This window comes from Eschrichtius robustus, chromosome 20 (genome assembly GCF_028021215.1).
Source record: "Eschrichtius robustus isolate mEscRob2 chromosome 20, mEscRob2.pri, whole genome shotgun sequence".
NCBI lineage: Eukaryota > Metazoa > Chordata > Mammalia > Artiodactyla > Eschrichtiidae > Eschrichtius > Eschrichtius robustus.
The window spans coordinates 9,808,368-9,826,990 of NC_090843.1; the positions used below are offsets into that span (position 1 = coordinate 9,808,368).

At 51.3% G+C, this 18,623-nt stretch overlaps 1 protein-coding gene across 2 annotated transcripts in view; it reads right to left on the minus strand.

The window, feature by feature from the left end:
- Window positions 1–2,981: 2,981 nt before the first annotated feature.
- Window positions 2,982–18,623, minus strand: part of CYTH1 (cytohesin 1) — a 79,223-nt gene continuing 63,581 nt past the window's right edge. The window contains exons 9-13 of one of the 2 annotated variants that reach the window (XM_068529852.1): window positions 18,365–18,477; window positions 13,056–13,134; window positions 9,694–9,765; window positions 8,625–8,779; window positions 2,982–4,887 (exon numbers count right to left, since the gene is read on the minus strand). In XM_068529852.1, coding sequence (XP_068385953.1) covers window positions 4,809–4,887; window positions 8,625–8,779; window positions 9,694–9,765; window positions 13,056–13,134; window positions 18,365–18,477 — 498 coding nt within the window. In that variant the 3' untranslated portion in view covers window positions 2,982–4,808. The remainder of the gene's footprint in view (window positions 4,888–8,624; window positions 8,780–9,693; window positions 9,766–13,055; window positions 13,135–18,364; window positions 18,478–18,623) is intronic. The other variant, XM_068529851.1, reaches the window with a different exon arrangement.

Here is an 18,623-nt window from a genome sequence, read left to right on the forward strand (position 1 = left end):
CCTGAAGTCAGGAAGGGCCGGGCTTACGCAGGTCATCAGAGAAAGGTCCAGAGAATGGACCAGATAAGGGCAGCGCTGGCCCAAGGAACGCTGGCTTCTCCTGAGATGCCACCTGCAAGGGAGCGCCACGCACAAGGTCCAGGAGACGCTGCGTGCTTTGGACACCTGCAGATATGGAGAGGCTGCAGGAAAGGACGCTGGCCACGTGGCCCAAACCGGCATGTCCTAAACCTGTTTGCGTAACACTCAGGAGCACCTATTAACATCTGGCAGGATGCCAGTTTTTTAGGTGGTAGTCGGGGATACTGGAGAAATGAATGAAAAGGCCCAGGACACAGGTGCTCAATAAACTGTAATTACGTCTTGCTTAAGAGCATGAAGATAGGAGGAGACTGTGTATAATAGTCACTAAGGACGCTTGTCAGGAGGACGCTAAGCAGAATTCTGAACCCGTAGGAAACATAAACAGATCGGTTTCAACTGAATTTGTACAAAGATCCAATCCAAGAGTAGAAAGTAGATTTCGTGCGATGCAATGCAGCGAACCCAGAGGAGGACTAGATTAAGGAAGATAAGGCTAGTCTGGCTGCAGTCACTCTTGTCCCTCTTGGTACAGGACACGAGTTCTGGTACCCAAGTCACATGACCGTCCGTGGCTAACAGGGCCGAGGTTTTCTACTGTCTTCTCTGCAGCGGGTCACACACAGCAGCCCGCTTGTTTTAACCAGGTTAGGAAACAGCTCGCTCCAGGTAGAAGCTGGAGTTGATCTAAACCATGTAAATCTAGCAGAACCCTCGGCTGGAAAGGAGAGAGAGAGAGACACTTCACGGCACAGACTTGACCACAGAGCTGCTTGTGGCTTGTCTATGCTGGGGCCAAGACCATCCAGCGAGGAGATCGTGGTCCTGTAACGTGAGATTTACACAGTCTCACGTTAGACTCACACACTTATATATATATATACGTATGTATGCCTAACAATGAAGAGAAGGAAGTGTAATGGCGCAGGACCCTATGGGGCCTTCCTGGGACAGACACCCACCCTCCCCATGTCCTCCACCTGCCTCTTGTCTGGAAGAACATTAGCCAAAGAATAAATTTAATCAGAGAAATGAGAAAATGCAGAAACAGAGGAAAATAGTCAAACAAGACAAAATAATAATAGTTCAACCATTAAACAAAATCAAGGACCTTTAGTTCCTCCTTAAGGGCTATGGATAATATTCTGATCCATATCCTTTGAGCTGCTTTGCAGATACTGAAACCCCGACCAGGAGGAAGAAGTTAACTACATGCTGACCAGACTGTGGCCATGAGACATAAGCTGCTCCATCTTGCACAATTCCAAGAACTGGTCTCAAGGAAATGGGAACAAACTGACCCTGAAGTCGAAGATTAACTGTACTTAAAAGAATCAAGATGACACTGATCAGACCTCCGCGTGAGCAATTTCAAGACTACTGTCAGAGCTGACTGTGCTGTTCTGCATATGGCCCCCCAACCCCGCCTGTGAACCCCTGAAACTCCCCTTTAAAAGCTCTTGCCCCCAGTCGACAAGGGGGAATTGGTCCTTTGGGACATGAGGCCACCTTCTCTGCAGGATTGCCAGCTTCCTCAATAAGGCTAATATCTTTCCTTTTACCCAACATTTGTCTCTCAACATTGGATTCTTAAACGATGAGCGGCCAAACCTCAGTTTGGTAACAGAAGGAGTCAGGGTGGTTGTTTAAGGCAGTGGTTCTCAAACATTACTGGGCACCAGAAGCACCTGGAGAACTTGTTAAACTGTGTCAGGCCCCAGCACAAGAGGTTCTAGTTCAGTCGGTGTGGCGGGGGCCTGAGAATTTGCATTTCTAACCCATTCCCAGATGTTGCTGAAGATACTGATCAGGGAACCACACTTTGAGAACCAGTAAAACCATGGGAAGTGATGGCATTTGTTCACTGCTATTGTTCTAAAACTGAGATGTAATTCACTTATCATAAAATTCACCCTTTTAAAGTGTACAATTCAGTGGGATTTAGTGCCTTCACAACATTGTGTAACCAACACCACTAACTCCAGAATATTTTCAACACCCCAAAAAAGAAACCCTGTACCCATGGGCAGTCACTCCCCATTCTCCCCAACATCTCCAGCCTCTGACTACCACCAATCTACTTTCTCTCTCCATAGATTTGCCTTTTCAAGACACTGCATATGAAAAGAATCATATAACTATGGGTTTTTGTGTCAGGCTTCTTTCACTCAGCATAACGTTTTCAGGGTTCAGCCATGTCACAGCCACGCATCTGTACTTCATTCCTTTTTGTGGCTGCATGATACTCCCTTGTATGAACAGACGAAAGTTTGTTCATCCATTCATCAGTTGATGAACATTTAGATTGTTTCCACCTTTTGGCTGTTGTGAATCATGTTGCTATAAACAGTCGTGTGCAAGTTTTTGTGTGGACATGCTTTCAATTCTCTTGGGCATACACCTTGGAATGGAACTGCTGGATCACATGATAACTCTACATTGCATGTTCTAATGAACCACCAGCTGAGGGGACAGGCTAAGGCTTGTCCATCTCCTTACCCTGAGATGCTATGCTGAATGTCTTCTCAACTTTTGAGCTCTACCTCACTGTGACTCTTCCCTGGAGTTATGTAGGCACATCTGGAAAATGAAATAATACTAAGAATGTATTATAAAGGCTGAAGGCACATTTCTTGATCTTAATTTAAAGTTGACGTCTGACATTTGTTTCTTCTTCCAAAAAGGGTGGGGGCGGGGAATGACTATGCTAATGATCACTTTTGCTCCGCTCTCCTTAGCGGAAGACAGAACCATCCTCGCCACTTCCGATCTTTATCATCACTAGACTTAAGACGAGAGGTTCAAGTGACACATCCTCCCGCGGAAGTGCACCTGACAAGCACGACCTTCCTTCTCAGGGCCCATCCGGGCGTGAAGCAACGCCACAGGCAACAAAGTGGTTTGGGCAGATTTGGAGTTTATTTGCTGCAGTTCCTTGGCGCTAGTTTACAATGCAAAAAAACCAGACAAACAAAAAACGATTGGAATAATTATAATTTTTTTAAAAACCCTGTCAACAACTTTCAGTCATTTCTTTGTATTTTGACAAAACTTTTTTTTAAAACAAATACAAAATAATCTAAAAGGAGAAAAACTATACATGGATTATTTACACCTCTGATAAATAGACTAATACTGATCCAGGTGCCTCTCTGTCTAGGTAATATTTGTGAGAACCAGGGCCAGGGACTCGGATAGCCAGAGGGGCTCCAGCACCGGCCCAGACCCCCTGGACCTCGGCTGGCACCACCCTGGTTCTCCCGCCCAGAAATTTCAGGTTCCCAGCCTGGACCCTCTTCTGCCACCTTCGCGAGCTCTGGCATTAAAACGCCTGAAGCCATTCCAGGTAGGACCTACATGAAGGGGGGGACCCCAGAAAGTGACCCCACCACTCCCCTTTACAAAAGCTATTTCCAGAGATGTGAGCCCGCCCGGAAGGTGTCAGAGGAGTCAGGGTCACACTGGCGCTGCAATGGCCCGGCCAGCCCTGCTCTGCCCGGACTGGGCGCCGGGCCCCGGACGAGAGTCCCTGAGAGAACAGCAGGACAGCGGCGGCCACGGCTCCTTCAGGCCACGCGATAGGAGGGCAAGGCCGACTCCAGCGGGAGGCCGACCACTCACCCTCTGGCTCCCCGCCCCCGCCCCTGCCGCGCAGACGAAGGCCCGCTCCTCTCCAAGGGCCAGCGCGACATGCACGGCGTAGTCCAGGTGAAGGCCGGTTCGGAGGCAGAAAAGGCTGAAGCCCTAAGGTGATCGGGTCAGACCTGCTCCTTCCTCTAAAACGAGGAATGGAGTTCAGGGGCAGGAGGAAGAAAAACCAAATAAGAAACAGGTTATCCCGGAATCTCTGATGGGACTACCTTCCTCACAGTTTTGGTGATTAGGTATGTAGCTCAAGGAAAAATGCTGACTATTTTAAAGCCTGACAAGAATGAATCCTGAAAGAGAAGGAACAGCGCAGGCGGGGGGCAGGTTCCCTTCTCCCCGCAGTGTTCCCCAGGCACCTGGAAGGAAAAGCATCAGCTGGAGTGGCCGGTGCTGCCCTGCAGGCCCCGAGTCTGTCCTCGCCGCGCGGCCCCCTCTCCCCTCTCGCCACCTCCTCCCTCGCCCAGACGAGGCCCCAGAAGTGCGGGGAGGGGGCCCGCCCGGCCCCTGCCCCTGCCCGGGCTGACACGCACAGCGGCGGCCCGGGGAGCTTCTTCTCTAGGGAGAAGCTTCCCGAAGTAGACAGGCAGAATGCCTGGACAGCTCCACCTTCTCTTTCTCTTTCTTTAAAAAACAAAAATATATCTTTATAGCATGTGGCTTCTCTTCCATTCCACTTTTTTTCTTAACATATAATAAGATATGGGTACACATATTTATGGTGCAGGGTTGAAGGCTTCTTCCCAGGGAATAACCGAGAGGTAAATGGTCGGCTCCGAGCTCTGCTATCAGACCTGCCGAGTGGAGACTTGCGGGGAGGCGGCATGGCCGACAGGAGCTCTGTTCTTTTTAGAGAGAAAGGCTCAAAACCCAGGCGTGAAGGCATCAGGCCCCCTTCTCCAAGGGTGACTGCCTACCCTTCTCCCACTTAAAAAAATTAGCAGAAGCTGAAGCTAGTCTCTAGGAATTCAGGGCGATGCCTGGCAAGACGCTCCCACTGCATGGGAGGCAGGGAGGCTGCACCGGGCCTCACTCGCCGGGCCTCACTCGCCGGGCCCACCAGCCCTGCTGGCTGCGCAGACTCAATGTCTTTTCGTGGAAGAGACCTTCTTCTTCCGCGCGGCTAGCATCTCGTAGAAAGGGTCCCTGCTGATGGCTGCCCTGCAACACAGAAAAGGGGAGAAAGCAGAGGAGACTGAGGAACAGGACCAGGAGACACGACCCCAGGCAGGGGCTTCCTAGCAGCAGCCGTGCCCCAGACCCCCTCCCTGCTCGACCGTCCCTTTAAAGGCCACGTCACGGCATCAACCTTCACTGTGTCCACATGTAGCGTAAAAGACAAGTTTTGAGGGAGACACGTGGTACAGGTGACAAGATCACTGTGGGGTGCTTATTGCCTGTTTCAACCAAGTAATCAATTTAAGTTGAGGAATCCTCTACACCCTCACAGCTGTGCTCTAACGCAGCAAAACAAGCGCAGTGCTTTAGTTCCGTCATGACAGTGGCGTTTGTCTGGAGCAGTGACCACCACACAACCCCGTGTGTCCCCTGGCACGTGGTGCGTCTGATTGGCGGCCACCGTCTGTACCGAGCAACTTCTGAGTCCCCAAGAGCACCAGCTCGACAGCCAAGACCCATCACTGGGCAGTCGGGGCCCAAGCAAGCGGCCAGCAGCCTGCTCTGTGTCCACAGCCTGGTGGGGAGGGAGCCCAAGCAGCCCTTGCACTGGCCCCAGAGACACCAGCACAGGTGGTGATGGCAGGCCTCAGCCACCTGTCGTCCCTCTGTATTTGTCATTCTCCACTTTTAAGCAAGGTGTGATCCACGTTTTGAAGTTTAATTTGCTTTTCCTGAGAAGTAGTATTCCAGGTGCCAACTAGCTTCTGGGCCAGTCACAAGCCCACGTGACTGTGGACCGCACTTAACCAGGTGCACGACGGCTCCTGCGGGCTGACCGGGCCCCGTTCACAGAGAGGATGTGTCCGTGTGAAAGAGCAACTCAGCTCCGGGGGAGGCAGGAGCTGGACAGGGCCCGGAACGCATCCCGAGGGACCCCGCCACGCAGGCATCTGACCGCTCGGCGTGCAAGGGAGGGAATCCTGCTTCCACCTTCAGAGCATTAGGGTGGGTCCACCTCCGCTTCCTGGGTGGGCCAAGCCCCCAGGGACGCCGCGGCACATCTCCAGTCCACGCGACGGGGGGCCAGGGCGCAGTGAAGGGCTTGGGGCTGGAAGCTCTGCCCCGGCCTTGCACATACGTGTGCTCCTTCTCACGGCCGTCCTCACACGGTCCCTGGAGACACTCCGCCCCAGCCCTGGGAAGGCAGAGCGGAGACGACACCAGGCAGCAGGAGCTCTCCCTCAGCGGCCACCGTCGCTGCGCTGCAGGTCTATCTGCAGAGACACGCGATCCTGTGCGACCACGTCCCCAGAGCACCAGGACCGAGGTAGCTGGACACTCCTGGGAAGAGCACTGATGAGAGAAAACGTGCCTGCAACTTGACCTTCTGCAAAACCTCTCCAGCAACATCGCAAAGAGCTTCCATCCGATCAGGTCCCTCCTCTGGCGCCTCTGCCCCAACATTTTCACTGGGAGAGCGTCAGAGCCAAGGGCGGCTGGAGCTGAGCGCCGCACGTGGAGGAGGACGGCTCCCTGAGTCAGAAGGCTCGGGACGACTGAATTCACCTCGCTGTGCCTGTGTCCTCATCTGTCACCTGGGGACAACCATCCTGCGGCACCCACCTTCGCAGGGCTCTGGAGAGGGTTAAAGGCGCTGAGCTGTGGAGCTGGAACAGTGTCTGCAACTCCCACAGGGAGATGAGGCCAGCTCCGGGCAGACCCCGGGAACCACCCCCGAGGAGGCTCTGCATTCACCTCGATGGAGGGACTGAACCATTCCAAGCGTGGCCGTAAGGAGGGCCCGGCTTCTCTGGCTACCGAAGTACAATGACATGAAAGACAGAACGTACACCTGCAGACAAAGCCTTTTTGGAAGAACGATGAGTCGGGGGAGGCTACCCACAATGCCCTGTCCACACACGCTCTGATGCCCTAATGATCACGCAGGACAGCACACAGACCCAGAGACACAAGGGACACGCGCACCGTGCACACACAGGAAGTTGGTCCACACTAAAGAGAGCACTTCAGACTGGGCAAGATGGATTAATAAATGGTATCAGGACAATCAGCCACTCACTTGAGAAAATAAGGTTACATCCTTTACTTCAAACCACATGCAAAAAATACATTTCATAAGGATTAAAGAGTCGAGTATTTTTTTTAAAAACATGTGGTAAGAAAAAGGGCACGGGGACATGGGTAAGGAGCTCTCCGTGGCCACCTGTCCCCAAGGCGCTGCTACTCCTCCACGCAGACCTCAGGGCGCGTCCAGCACAGAGGACCCCTGAGCCTCATTATTGGTGGTGACGCCAGAAACGCTGCGGTGCCTCGTGGGCTCCACGGCACGTGGGACGGCCCCTGATGACACCACACTTCCGACAGCCGTCACCACCCAGGGCTACCAGGGTCCAGGCGGCGTGCTGAGCACAGCGCTGCGGCACCTGCCTCACCCTCAGAACAGCCTTGTGCCTTAACACCATCATCCGGAAGGGCGCGGCAACGTCCCCGGGAGTCCCCCAGGAGTCCCCCGGGAGCCCCGCCTCTCACTGCTGTGTGGTGAGAAAACTGGGGGTCTGGGAGGAGGGCAGGCGACGCCGAGAGTCAGAGCGGGAACTCGGCACGGGCTGGCCTGACTCCGAACCGGTGCTCTCCTGTCCCGCCCGTCTGAACCGCACAACTTTCAGAGACTCTTTGTGTGGGAATAAACGATCTGCTCCTTCCCCCCACCATCACCTCTCCCCCCTTCAGCCGTTTATTCACTATTTAACCCTGGCCCAAACACTACACTTGTTTTAGGAGAGGTGCCAAAACCACCACAAAAACTAGAGCATGCCCAGCCCCTCAGGAGCAGGCCGCGGCCCCGGCGGGAGAAGGCCCATCACTCGGGGCGACGCAGGACCTGCACGGCCTCGGTCACCGGTCAGTGCGGCCTCACTGGTCTCCAGGGGGAGTCTCGAGGCCCAGTAATGGGGACGCCCGAAGGAAACGGCGGGGTCCTGTCTGATGGACGCAGCCCTGGCGGGGAGAGCGAGGACGCACTCCCAGGAGCAAGTGCCACCGAGACGGGTGTGGCAATGGGCGGGGGGTGTGCTGGCGGGCGGGACAGGGCTCACGGAAGCCCCAGGGAGGAGTGGGGAGGAGGAGCTGCCGGGGCAGGGCACCCCCCCCCACCCCCCCGGTGATAAAGCGCGGTGAAACAGGTGGCGCGAGGACCAGGAGGAGCCCTGGACCCGAGGATCCGTGTACACCTCCCTTCCCCCAGAACCACTGCTTCCTCACAGCGCAGCAGGGAGCGTGAGGCTCTGCCTCGCAACCCCGGGTCACGGCCATGTGACTCTGACAAGCATTCATTACTTACCCTCTATGGGCCTCAGTCTGCCCATCTGTAAATGGGACGACAGTGTCTCACAGGATTAAGAAATTATAAAAGGGAACGGTTACAATCCCCGCTGAGCTGCCACCATGAAGACAAAACCCACTTCCTAAGACATGAAAAGGCCAGTCTGGCCAGTGGCACCTGTGCCTATAAGCCTGCCCACCTGTCCCCTCTTTGGGGCCATGAGCTGCACGTGGGAAACCTAGATGTGAGGCGCGCTCTTAAAAACGCTCCATGGTCAAGAATCCAGAGACCCAGGGAAAAAGTCACTGGGGAATCACAGTCAAACTACTCGCTAAGGATTCAGCACGCGGGGCGCAGAGGCGGGATGGGCAGCCCACGGGACAGCTGGAGCGTCACTATCTGAGAGGCGAGGTCGCCACCTTCATCGGCCACCTACTTGATGCACTTGATCCAGTCCTCCTTCTCCTCAGGCGTCGGGGCCGAGATGCGGTACACCGTGTGGTTCCCCTCCACCACTCGCCCGTCAGCCTCCGTCTTACAGGCCTTAATCACTTGGTCTTTGTTGTCGGGGATGTAAAGCTCAAAGCAGTTCTGAGAATTAAGAAAGAGAGGGAGAGAGTGACCAAAGATCTAAGAAAGCTGCTGACCAAGAAAAAAGTTAATTTATTTCCCAAAAAGCAAATTTTTATTTCCAAAAAAAAAAAAAAAAGTTAACTTCTTTCTTTAGTCTCACCTTCATAAAATATAGCCAACATATGTTTTCCTTTGGAAAAGAGGAGCCTAGAAGTGGAATTCTGGAGAATGTAGATTGTATATAAATAGGTTTTATTAGCAAAGATATTGAGCAGATGATACATGGTAGCTCTACTCCTAATATATAGAAAATATGGAGCGAACTGCAGGTAGCTTAATGCCTTTTAAAGCCAAGCCAGCAACACGATATTCCAAAACAGAGGAAAAATACTTATAAGCGATCTGAAGATCATAAAATAAGTGGTCCAATCATGAGAGCTTGATGCTGCCTTTTAAGGAAGGACAATTCTATACCTCGTGTGATATTCAGTAAATGACACTAAAGCTGATGGACAGAATGAAAGAGGTTATTTAGTCTCACCTTTGGCTTGAACTGTAAAGATAATTTTAAAAGTTAGGCTAACTTAAATTAAATCATATGAGTACTTCCGGGGTTTTTCTCAAGTACAGCTGACCCTTGAGTAAGGCGGGGGTGGGTGCTGACCTTCCGCGCAATTAAGAATCCACGTACGACCGACAGTCGGCCTCCGTCCGTACAGCAATGCCTCAGCACCTGCGGACTTAGCCAAGCACACACGGCACTCTACCATAGGAGTTACCACTGAGAACAGTCCACGTGTCAGGGGACCCACACAGCCCCAACTTTGTTGTCCAAGGGTCAACTGTAAACCTCTGCAACTTCTTCCTGTGTCCAACAGCTGCTATGCCCATCCCTTCTGTCCCCCCAAAACATCTCACCAAAAAATACTCACTGGTTTTTTGGAGTCTTCCACCTCCCGGATACTCAGGTTCTCTAATGGGATAATTCCACGGGGCTCCTTATCCTGCAGAAGAATTGGAGAGAGAAGACCTAACTGCTCAGTTTATGAACGCATGTCCTGTTACCTTCCTCCCGGCAACTCAGCCCAGCTCCCGTGACTCCTCCACGACATGAAGTCCACAGAGCAGCTTTAAAAACAAGAATAGGGTCAAGAAACGTGTGGGTGTTGTCAACATACCACATATGAATCCCTAAGACCGAAAGGCCTTTGGAGGAGGAGCTTCCACAGATGCTCTGAAAGAGTGAGTGTGACAAGAGCTGTGGGTGGCCCTCCAGTGGGGAACATGTAAGCCCCTTTCACACAAAAATTATCCTGCTTCTTTGTCCGGCCCGCCTACTCATCTTTCAAGCCTCAGTTCCAGTGTCAGCAACCCTAGGAAGCTCAAGTCTCACCCGAGGTGCCCCTGTTCTGTGCCCGCAACGCCTGGACTATAGTCGTGTCGTGTGTCACTACCTTCTCACTATCTCCAGCCTCACCTCCCCCCTCCAGACTGTAGGATCCTCAAAGAGACACTGCCTGCCTGACAACTCCACCTGGACCAGAAAGCACCTAAACTCCTGTCCAGAACAGAGCCCTGCGTCCCCTCACCCCCAACTGGCCCTCCTCCAGGGCTTCCCATCTCAGCAAAGGCCACTCCCACACCTGCCGGGCCATCAGCCTTCACCTCTTCTCCCTGATGTCCAGACAACCAATGGCCAAAGACTTTGTTCCAAGTTCAACAGTTTAACTGGGCTATGCCTTGGCACCAAGCTTCCTAGGACAGATGTTCCTAAAATACCATATGCACTCTTTCGATCTGCAGATTCAGGTTTGTTTCTCCTTTTTAGGGAAATAATCTCGTAACTTGTCTTTGCATTTGCAGGTCCCATTCATTCTGGTTTTGGGATCACCCCCATCTGTCCTCCGCACCTGTTAGCTTGCCCTTAATTGTTTTAATGCTTGTCTTTCAGACACAATCTCTATGACTGTCTCAAGCCTCTCCTCTAGGATAGTGATTACATTTCTAGCTAATCATCCCTTGAAGTTTTAACTTATGTGTTAATAAATAAGTTATAATTCTACAATTATATAGTCATATTCTTAGTATATAGTTTTGGGTCTCATTTAAGTCTGAAACTACTGGAGAGCCAGCTATTGGTGTTCTGGCCACTTCCAGAGTCTCAGGAGAGAAGCGAGTGGAGGGAGCGCCCCCCTCAGACACCCCGAGCCCCAACTCTCCCCTGGGGTGCCGGTGTCCGGCATCTCTTGGAGCTGATGCTCACCGCACACCCCCCACGGACAGTCTTCTTACATGAACACACACCCGGAGCTTTCACTGATATCGCAGAAAGTGAGTCCTGTTTTTCCACTTTTCCCGTTTCCCCGGTTTCTACCCTGCAGCAGACCTCACCACTCCTCCATCCGAAGGGGGAGGAGGGAAGAATGCTTACTCGGTTTACTTCTCCCAGACTTGGGCACGGGGAGGTCTGGGGCTGGTTGTGCCTGGCCATGCAGCAAGGGGCCTTCTGCTGGCTCCGGGCTGTGCCGCGGCCCCTGCTGCCTACTGCGAAGTGCGGTGAATGAGTTCTGCCCTTTCCTCATCCGGCTGCTACGTCCCCACTTATTTCTACTAGATTTTTCCTCTTTGTCAGGTAATTTCTGTGTGGTTATCTCCACCTACCATCTTAACCCTGAGGCTCCCCCCTCGGCATCTTCAGAAACGTTTTCTCTGGATTCCCACTGCCTGATAAAATGCCGGTGCGCTGCTAGACTGAATTCAGCTAACGCCACCATGGTCGGCGTCATGAAGAACCACAAGATTCTAGAATCTCACTGCATTACCACTGAGACTGTCCCGGGACTTAGGGGTGCACTGTTTAGATGCCCCGCACATGGTTCATATTAACCCAGAGACCAGTGAAAAAGATTTAAACAGGATTTTAAAGATGTCACCGGTCTAGAAAAAAAAGTTAATACATGGCGCGGGGGGACAGGGGCAAAAGAGAAAGAAATTTACCAAGCTGTTCACAGTGGTACTTTGGGGGGTGAAAAAAAAAATCTATCTTTGTACTGTTTTGGGTATTTGAAATACAGTACTCTCATAATTGAAAGGATTTTAATAACAGAAAAGCAAAGCCAGTTGCAGAACGTACGTGGCATGGGTTTAGCCCCCATAACGCACAAAATCCTGGTCAGCATTCCCTTGGAAATTGCTGAGTGACTGAATTCTGAGCTGACACTGTCATGACTCTCACTCCCCACGTGAGAAGCCACATCCGCACGACGTCTGCAAGCTGCAGAACCACAGTGTGGAACACAGTGGAAACCCGCTTCACCGCCAAGCTGCAAAGGGCCAGGCGTGGACCTGCATCCTGGCTCCTAGCGAGCTTCACACAGACACTGCCAGGACTCTCATCCCATCTTGCTCTAGTATCTTTATTATAAAAGATGCTTCTGAACCTTCGTTTTCTCAGTAGCATCTCAACTGCCCTGATTTACTTAAGACACATTCCAGTGCTGCCAGTGGTATATGGTTTGCTCTTCCGATGACCAGGGAACAGGGCAGAAACGAGGGCCTCCAGCTGTGGGGAGCCCATCTGAGCGGGCTCCAACCTGAGGCTACCAACCTGCTGGGCCTCCTGGGGGCTCCTAGAGGGAGCTTCGGAAAAGGTTTTACCGTACAGTCTTTACTCTCATAGACTCTGTACAATCTTTACTCTCATAGAATTGTATGTATTGTTAATTCCATTCCCACTAAATAAAAACCAACAAAACTTTCAGTTTAAGTAAACGTCAATTTCTTAAAACTCCAGGTAATCTCCCATTTCATTTCACTTTCTTTTCCTCTATTACATATTTTGCCCCTTGGCTGTTTCTTCTAAATCAAGTGCTTCAGTATTTCTGCTACCATAGAATCACAATTACCTTTGTTTCCCTTTCAATGGGGCCACAAACTCTCTCTTGGCCATGGGTCCAAGTTCATTCTTTCTAGCTCGGCTCTACAACCCATTGCTAAGGCCGTGTATGATGTTGTCTGCCACTGTCTCCTGGCAGGGCGCCTGGTGTCCCAACGGAGAAGTGGATGTCAGCTCTGAGCTATGGTTCCTGTGGCCAGACACCCCACACCACACCCGGGCCCCTCTCTTGAGATTCGTCTTAGCCCTTCCACTTCACATAAACTCTCCTAGTGCCCCAAAGATGCAGCAGGACAAATCTGACTGTCTCCCCCTGTGTCCTCCAACCCTGTCTCATTAGAGCCGTTTAAACACAAGGCCTGGTCCACCCCCGTCCCAGCTGACCAAGCAGGCGCTCACCGTCGTGTACTCAAAGTAGTAAAGGCAGTTGTCAGTCAGAATGAACCAGCGTCTTTTCCAAGTCTTTACCCTGCCACCTGCAGAGCAAAGAGAGATGCGTGTTGGATAGGAGTCAACCAGTCAGCGCAGGCTCCGGGGGGCTCGAAGCTCTGCCCCCAGAGAGGGTGCAGGACGAGGAAGCGGGGGCAGGGCGCCAGGAAGACACTGAGACCATGGCAGATTTACATCAGTAACGAGACACAGAGCCAAAACAGAAGCACCTTTCACAGCGTGAAAGTCTGTGGGTACAAGCAGAGCAAGCAAGTTGGGTGGCCCCCTGCAGATGACATCAGGACAGCAGATGAGAGCACGGGCTGGGGAGGGAGCTGGGACGGTGATGGACCAGAGAAGCGCCAGCAGAAGCCTATGGATGCGGTGGAAATGGGCGAACACAAGAGGAGGGGAGAGGGTCAGCGCCCTGGCTACGCTACACTGCGGGTCCACCAGCCCAGGGTTTTATCAGAACGGGACAGGAGGAGGAACCAGTAAGTAAGACATTTTAATCCCCTCACAATCAGATCCAGCTCTCCTGGAACATGGGACCCAAGTTCCTACGGTTTCACCTTCTACCCCACCTTCCTGACTGTAGTGCGTTTCTACACTGGCTTTTTAGGTTTCTGGGCCAGTGTCCTAAATTCCCCCAGAGTCCTGGGTGGGACAAAGCAGGATCCCTGGATCAGGGAAGAATCCACTGGTAAGCAGAGGTCCCTATTCAATTCTGGACTTCTCACCGGAATCTTGAAACAAAAATAACTGGAGGAGGAGGCCACAGGCCAAGTGAGCTCTCGCGGGTGGCTGTGAGCTGTTGAAGGTTCCCTTAGTCCTTCTCAATATTTCTCAATAAGAAGAATCACCGGGGTCATGAAGTTATCCCAAGATGACACAAAGGAAGGGAAAGTTCACTATGGCCTCGGTGAGTGAAGGCACATCCTGCTCTCAATCTGACCATGAGCAAAGCCTTTCTTCTCCTCGACTTACACCGGGTCCAGGGAAAGCTTTCTGAACATGAACCATATGAAAGGCCTGCATGTGGTGAGATACACACAGCATTTCATAAACACTTCTTACTGCCCTGGACAGGATATGCTCCTTTGCTGACTTAACCTACAGAGAACATCACTCCTCCAAACCTCATAAAGAACAAGGACCACAGGGTGTAAATCTAGTGACCCCAGTCACGCTTCCTTGCTTGCCCCTCACCACAAACAGCTGAGCACAGGGTTTAGAGGGAGCATCCCAGCCGCCAGGACGTGGCTGTGTGATCACGCCAGGTTTCCTCAAAGGATCCGACTGCTGGAGCAACGCAAATTCTGCCACGGAAATGAAGTGTCCAGCGTCGGTCCTGGTAGCAGTTTTGAGGACAACTGGACTTTTGGGCCCCTTGCACGGCTCTGCTTGGGGGCCCGAACTCTGAGAGGTTAAGCGACTGATCACGAATTGCCAAGGTTCTCAATGGCACCGCCTCACGGAAGGAGTTTGGTCCTGAGCCAGCACGCGCTACGCCCCCACCCACACCCCCTGCTGCTGTCAAGCGAAGACCAACTCGACTCTCTGTCCACAGCAACTGTCAGCTTCTGTGAGCACGTGCCTCTGGCCCCTAAGGCCCTAGGGCGTGAATCAAGAAAACCATGGATGGAAATACGACATGCGTAAGGAAATGGGAAAGGCTGGGCAGAACCGAAATAAATCAGGAGGAGAAAGAACACAAGGAATATACTTAGAACTGGAGCCAATTTGTCATAATAAAGGAAACCCCCTTCCCCCTTTCAGAACCCGAGAAAGCAGCTCTTCTGCCTCTTGGGCCTTCACCCCCACATGGGGCTCAGCACACAGGACACCTCAACCCAGGCCCACTGCCATGCGCTCCCCTCACAGGACCACCCCGGGGGCACCTGGGGCTCAGGAGGTCATGGAAGAGGGGTCAGATGTCACAAGGAAGAAGATGGGAGGAAATCTAGGACAAAAGCAAAGCCAGACAAATCCTCTCCCTGGTGATGAAAGCTTGGCTATGTCCCTTCCCGACAACCTGCTGCATTAACGAGACCCCTACCGTGAAGCGTCACGCGGTCCCAGGGGCAGATTTCATGTTGAAAGGGAAACAGACATGAAACAAGCAGACAGACCGATGCGCGCACCTAGGACAGTCCCTGAGGAACTCACAGGACCACCTCCCAGCCTGCGGGCCTCTACCCCGTAGATGTAAAGGCCAGACGCTGGCTCCCCCGGAGCTGGGTGGGAACCACCGGACAAGGCCCGGAAACATTTCATAAATGTCAGTGTTGGGGCCGTTCTTTCCCTTGAGGCTCTGCTCAAGTGAGGCTGAAGCAGACACCTGAGGACTCCTCATCTAGAAAACATGTTTCCCTGAATCAGCAAGTGGAGAGCAGATGCCAACGACATAACTACGAGGCCAATTTGGGGGTCTGAACGATGACTCATTGAAAAAGAGGAGGGAGAAAAACAAAACAAAACATAAAAAACAGAGCCGAGGTTGTAATGCCCTCCCCTAAAACACAGGAGATTAAACGGAAGGACTTCAAGAAGGGATTCGGGGGTTTTATCTTTTTTAACTTTACCTGGCCTCATTCTGAGTTTAAGAAACACTATTTCCCTTTTTCATGCAAAGGCAAATGTCCTATGTTGTCTAATTTATTTATTTTCCTGGTTTGCTTCTCTGGTCACGGCACGTGTGCCCGGAGCACACAACTGCGGGGATCACAACCTCCTCCCCCTCCTCTGCTCCACGTCAGAAATCTCTGAAGTTCCTGAGTGTCAGTTTGAGTCAGTAATATAGCATACGCCTGGCCAATAATTCCGAGAGACAATTCAGTGAATACTTTGTCTGCTTTTACAAATCCACTCTTAGTGTGTTTTCTTGCACTACTGCACTTGGGAGAGTTCAAATTATCCCACATCTGGGTGCCCAGCTGTTGGATGCACTATGCACTACCCCTCCAAGGGAAACGTGAAAATCACTCCGCACCCCCAATCCTGACCAGTTCCCTAGGGACTGTACGGTAAGTTAGAAGCAGCATTAAGACTACCACCAGCAATTTAAAACAAAATAATCAAAAGTAACAAAATAAGAAAACGCTGCAGCGATTACAGTGGCCTGGGCAGAGCGAGCGAGCAGGTTGAGGGGATTACATACCTCCTGGAGTTTGGGGCAAGGAAAAGGAGAGCCAAAATCATGGAAACATACAAATGAGGGAGAAAAGAAAATTAAAACAAAGAAATTAAACCCGACTCCTTAATCTTAAGGTGCACTGTATTAGTCATTCATGTCTGCCTCGTGGGGACGGGACATAAAGACAGCAACAGGGCAAACGCCACTGTCCAGCGTGTGAATGAGGGGCTGGCCTCATCTGCCACATCCCATCTGGTAAAGACAAGATCTGAGGCACCACCAAAATCCTGGCCTCGAAGGTGCCACAAATCAGCTCTCACCAAGCTGACGTTTATTAGTATATCCTGAATCCAGAGCAAAGACAGTGAAGATTACTTTGGGGAAAATTAAATGTCTCTCTTCGGATGGCTACCTCTTTTTAAAGTGTGTGTAAAAATGCTCACACACAAGCCTGTGAATACATATGCACATATGTGTATACACAAGAATACACAATCTTACGGTTATATGCATACACAGACATATACACACAATTGCAGATGGCTGGAAGGCCTGCCTTCTGTGGCACACACATACGAAGGGGTGATCTGAAGTGTGCTACAATGAAAACACAACGTGAAGAGTTTAGGAGGGTTTGGTGGAGGTCTGGAAAAAGTAATGCAATGACCTAAAAACGAGCCTCACATTTAGTTAAATTTTTTTCTTTTTAAAAAATATGGGATGCCTCATGAATTTACATGTCATCCTGGTGTAAGAACCAAGATACTCTTCGTACTGTTCTAATTTTACTATCTGGGCTGTCAAAGCTAACACTTAGTATTAGCATTTAAACAAATTTCCCTGGAGGGGGAAGCAAATCCAAACTTGGATGCACTTTTAAATTTTCCAGCAGGTTTCCTTTTAACTCTAGCCACTTGGCAATAAAGATGCAGAGCAGAGTGGCCACCTCTGGGGTGAGTAATTTTAGAGCTTTAACTTCGAAGAGTCTACTGGCTTAAAGATACATGAAATGCTGACAAATTCAAGAGACATTTAAAACCCCGACCAGTGAGGTGGTGCTTAAGGAGAATTTATGAACTAAGTCATTATGTATAAACACGAGGACTTAGGATATGCTTTTAAAAGGGAATACAAATCCTACTGCCATCTGAACTAGTCAGAAATTGAAGATTTCATTTCAGCGCTTCCCAGACGTGTCAATAATGGCATAGAGTGTAAGGACTTCTAATCTCACTGGGACCAGGAGCTGAAACAGTAGAGGAGGATCATTCTAATGACACCTCCTGATAATGCAGGAACCCACACGTCAAAAGGCCGAGGCAGAAGAAAACGGAGGAGAGTACTCTCTCAGTGGCCAAAAGATTAACATCATTACATCCGGGGGCTCTCTCTGCATTCTGAAACGGTTAATGAAATAATCACATGTGCATGTGAATGTGTATAAAAACCTTCGTTTTGGTTACTTTGTCACCTTCGTGGCAAGGCATGACCACAAATCTCAGCAATACAAGCTCACTTTTGGCAGAGGGAAGAGGAATAACTTTTAATCTTTCTGAATGAACAAAATCATGAATGTGGCTGATCCGTATTGGAAAGGAGGGGGGAGAAAAAAAAACCAGCGCCCAAGAATGAGTAAGAGTGCCGTGGATTGCGCTGCAGCCAGGGCCTTGGGTTTGCCATGCACGCTGCCTGTGGGGAGCCAGATGCAGAAGGAAGTGATGATGCACTGGGGTGGGGGAGGCGGGAGCACCGGCTACAAACTCGTGATGGGAAGTAGAGAGAAGGGCCCAGCTGGCCGCCCTCCCAGTGGTCCAGGGGGCCGGGAAGGGACAAGGACCAGGTCCTCCGGGAACTGCCCCGGAGAGGAAATGTGGAGCGCAAACACGTGTAGGCCATACTTATGCGGGCAAGCCTGTCCCCAGGAGTCTCTGTGCGTCCCATGGGGCACTAGCCGTGCATTCACTTCCTTTCTGGAGGCGATCTTGTTAGAACAGTACGAATTCATACCGAAGTCTCTCCTTAGCGCCTCCTGCACCAACCCCCTTTGCGCCACAGTGCAGGCGCGGGTGGGCGAGCGTGCATACGCACGTCCTCTCTTCCTAAGTTTCTGCGTTAGCAGCCCTAACCCAGACGGCATCACTTACCGAGCTTCAATAGCCAGCCTTCTCGGTCTGGGTTGAAGAAAGTGTGAGTAAGGTCATTCCCATCATCTTCTGGGATTTTAAAGGGTTCGTTTTTTATGCTCTCATACAGATTCTGGGATAAAAGATGACACTGCATGTCTCTGATCCTAGAAATACCTCTCCTCCCGCCCTTTCCCATCATTCGTTTAATAAGTGTCACTGTGTGCCACGCGCTGGTAGCGTGGAGAACATCTCTCCCTTTAGGGGCTCACAGAGACA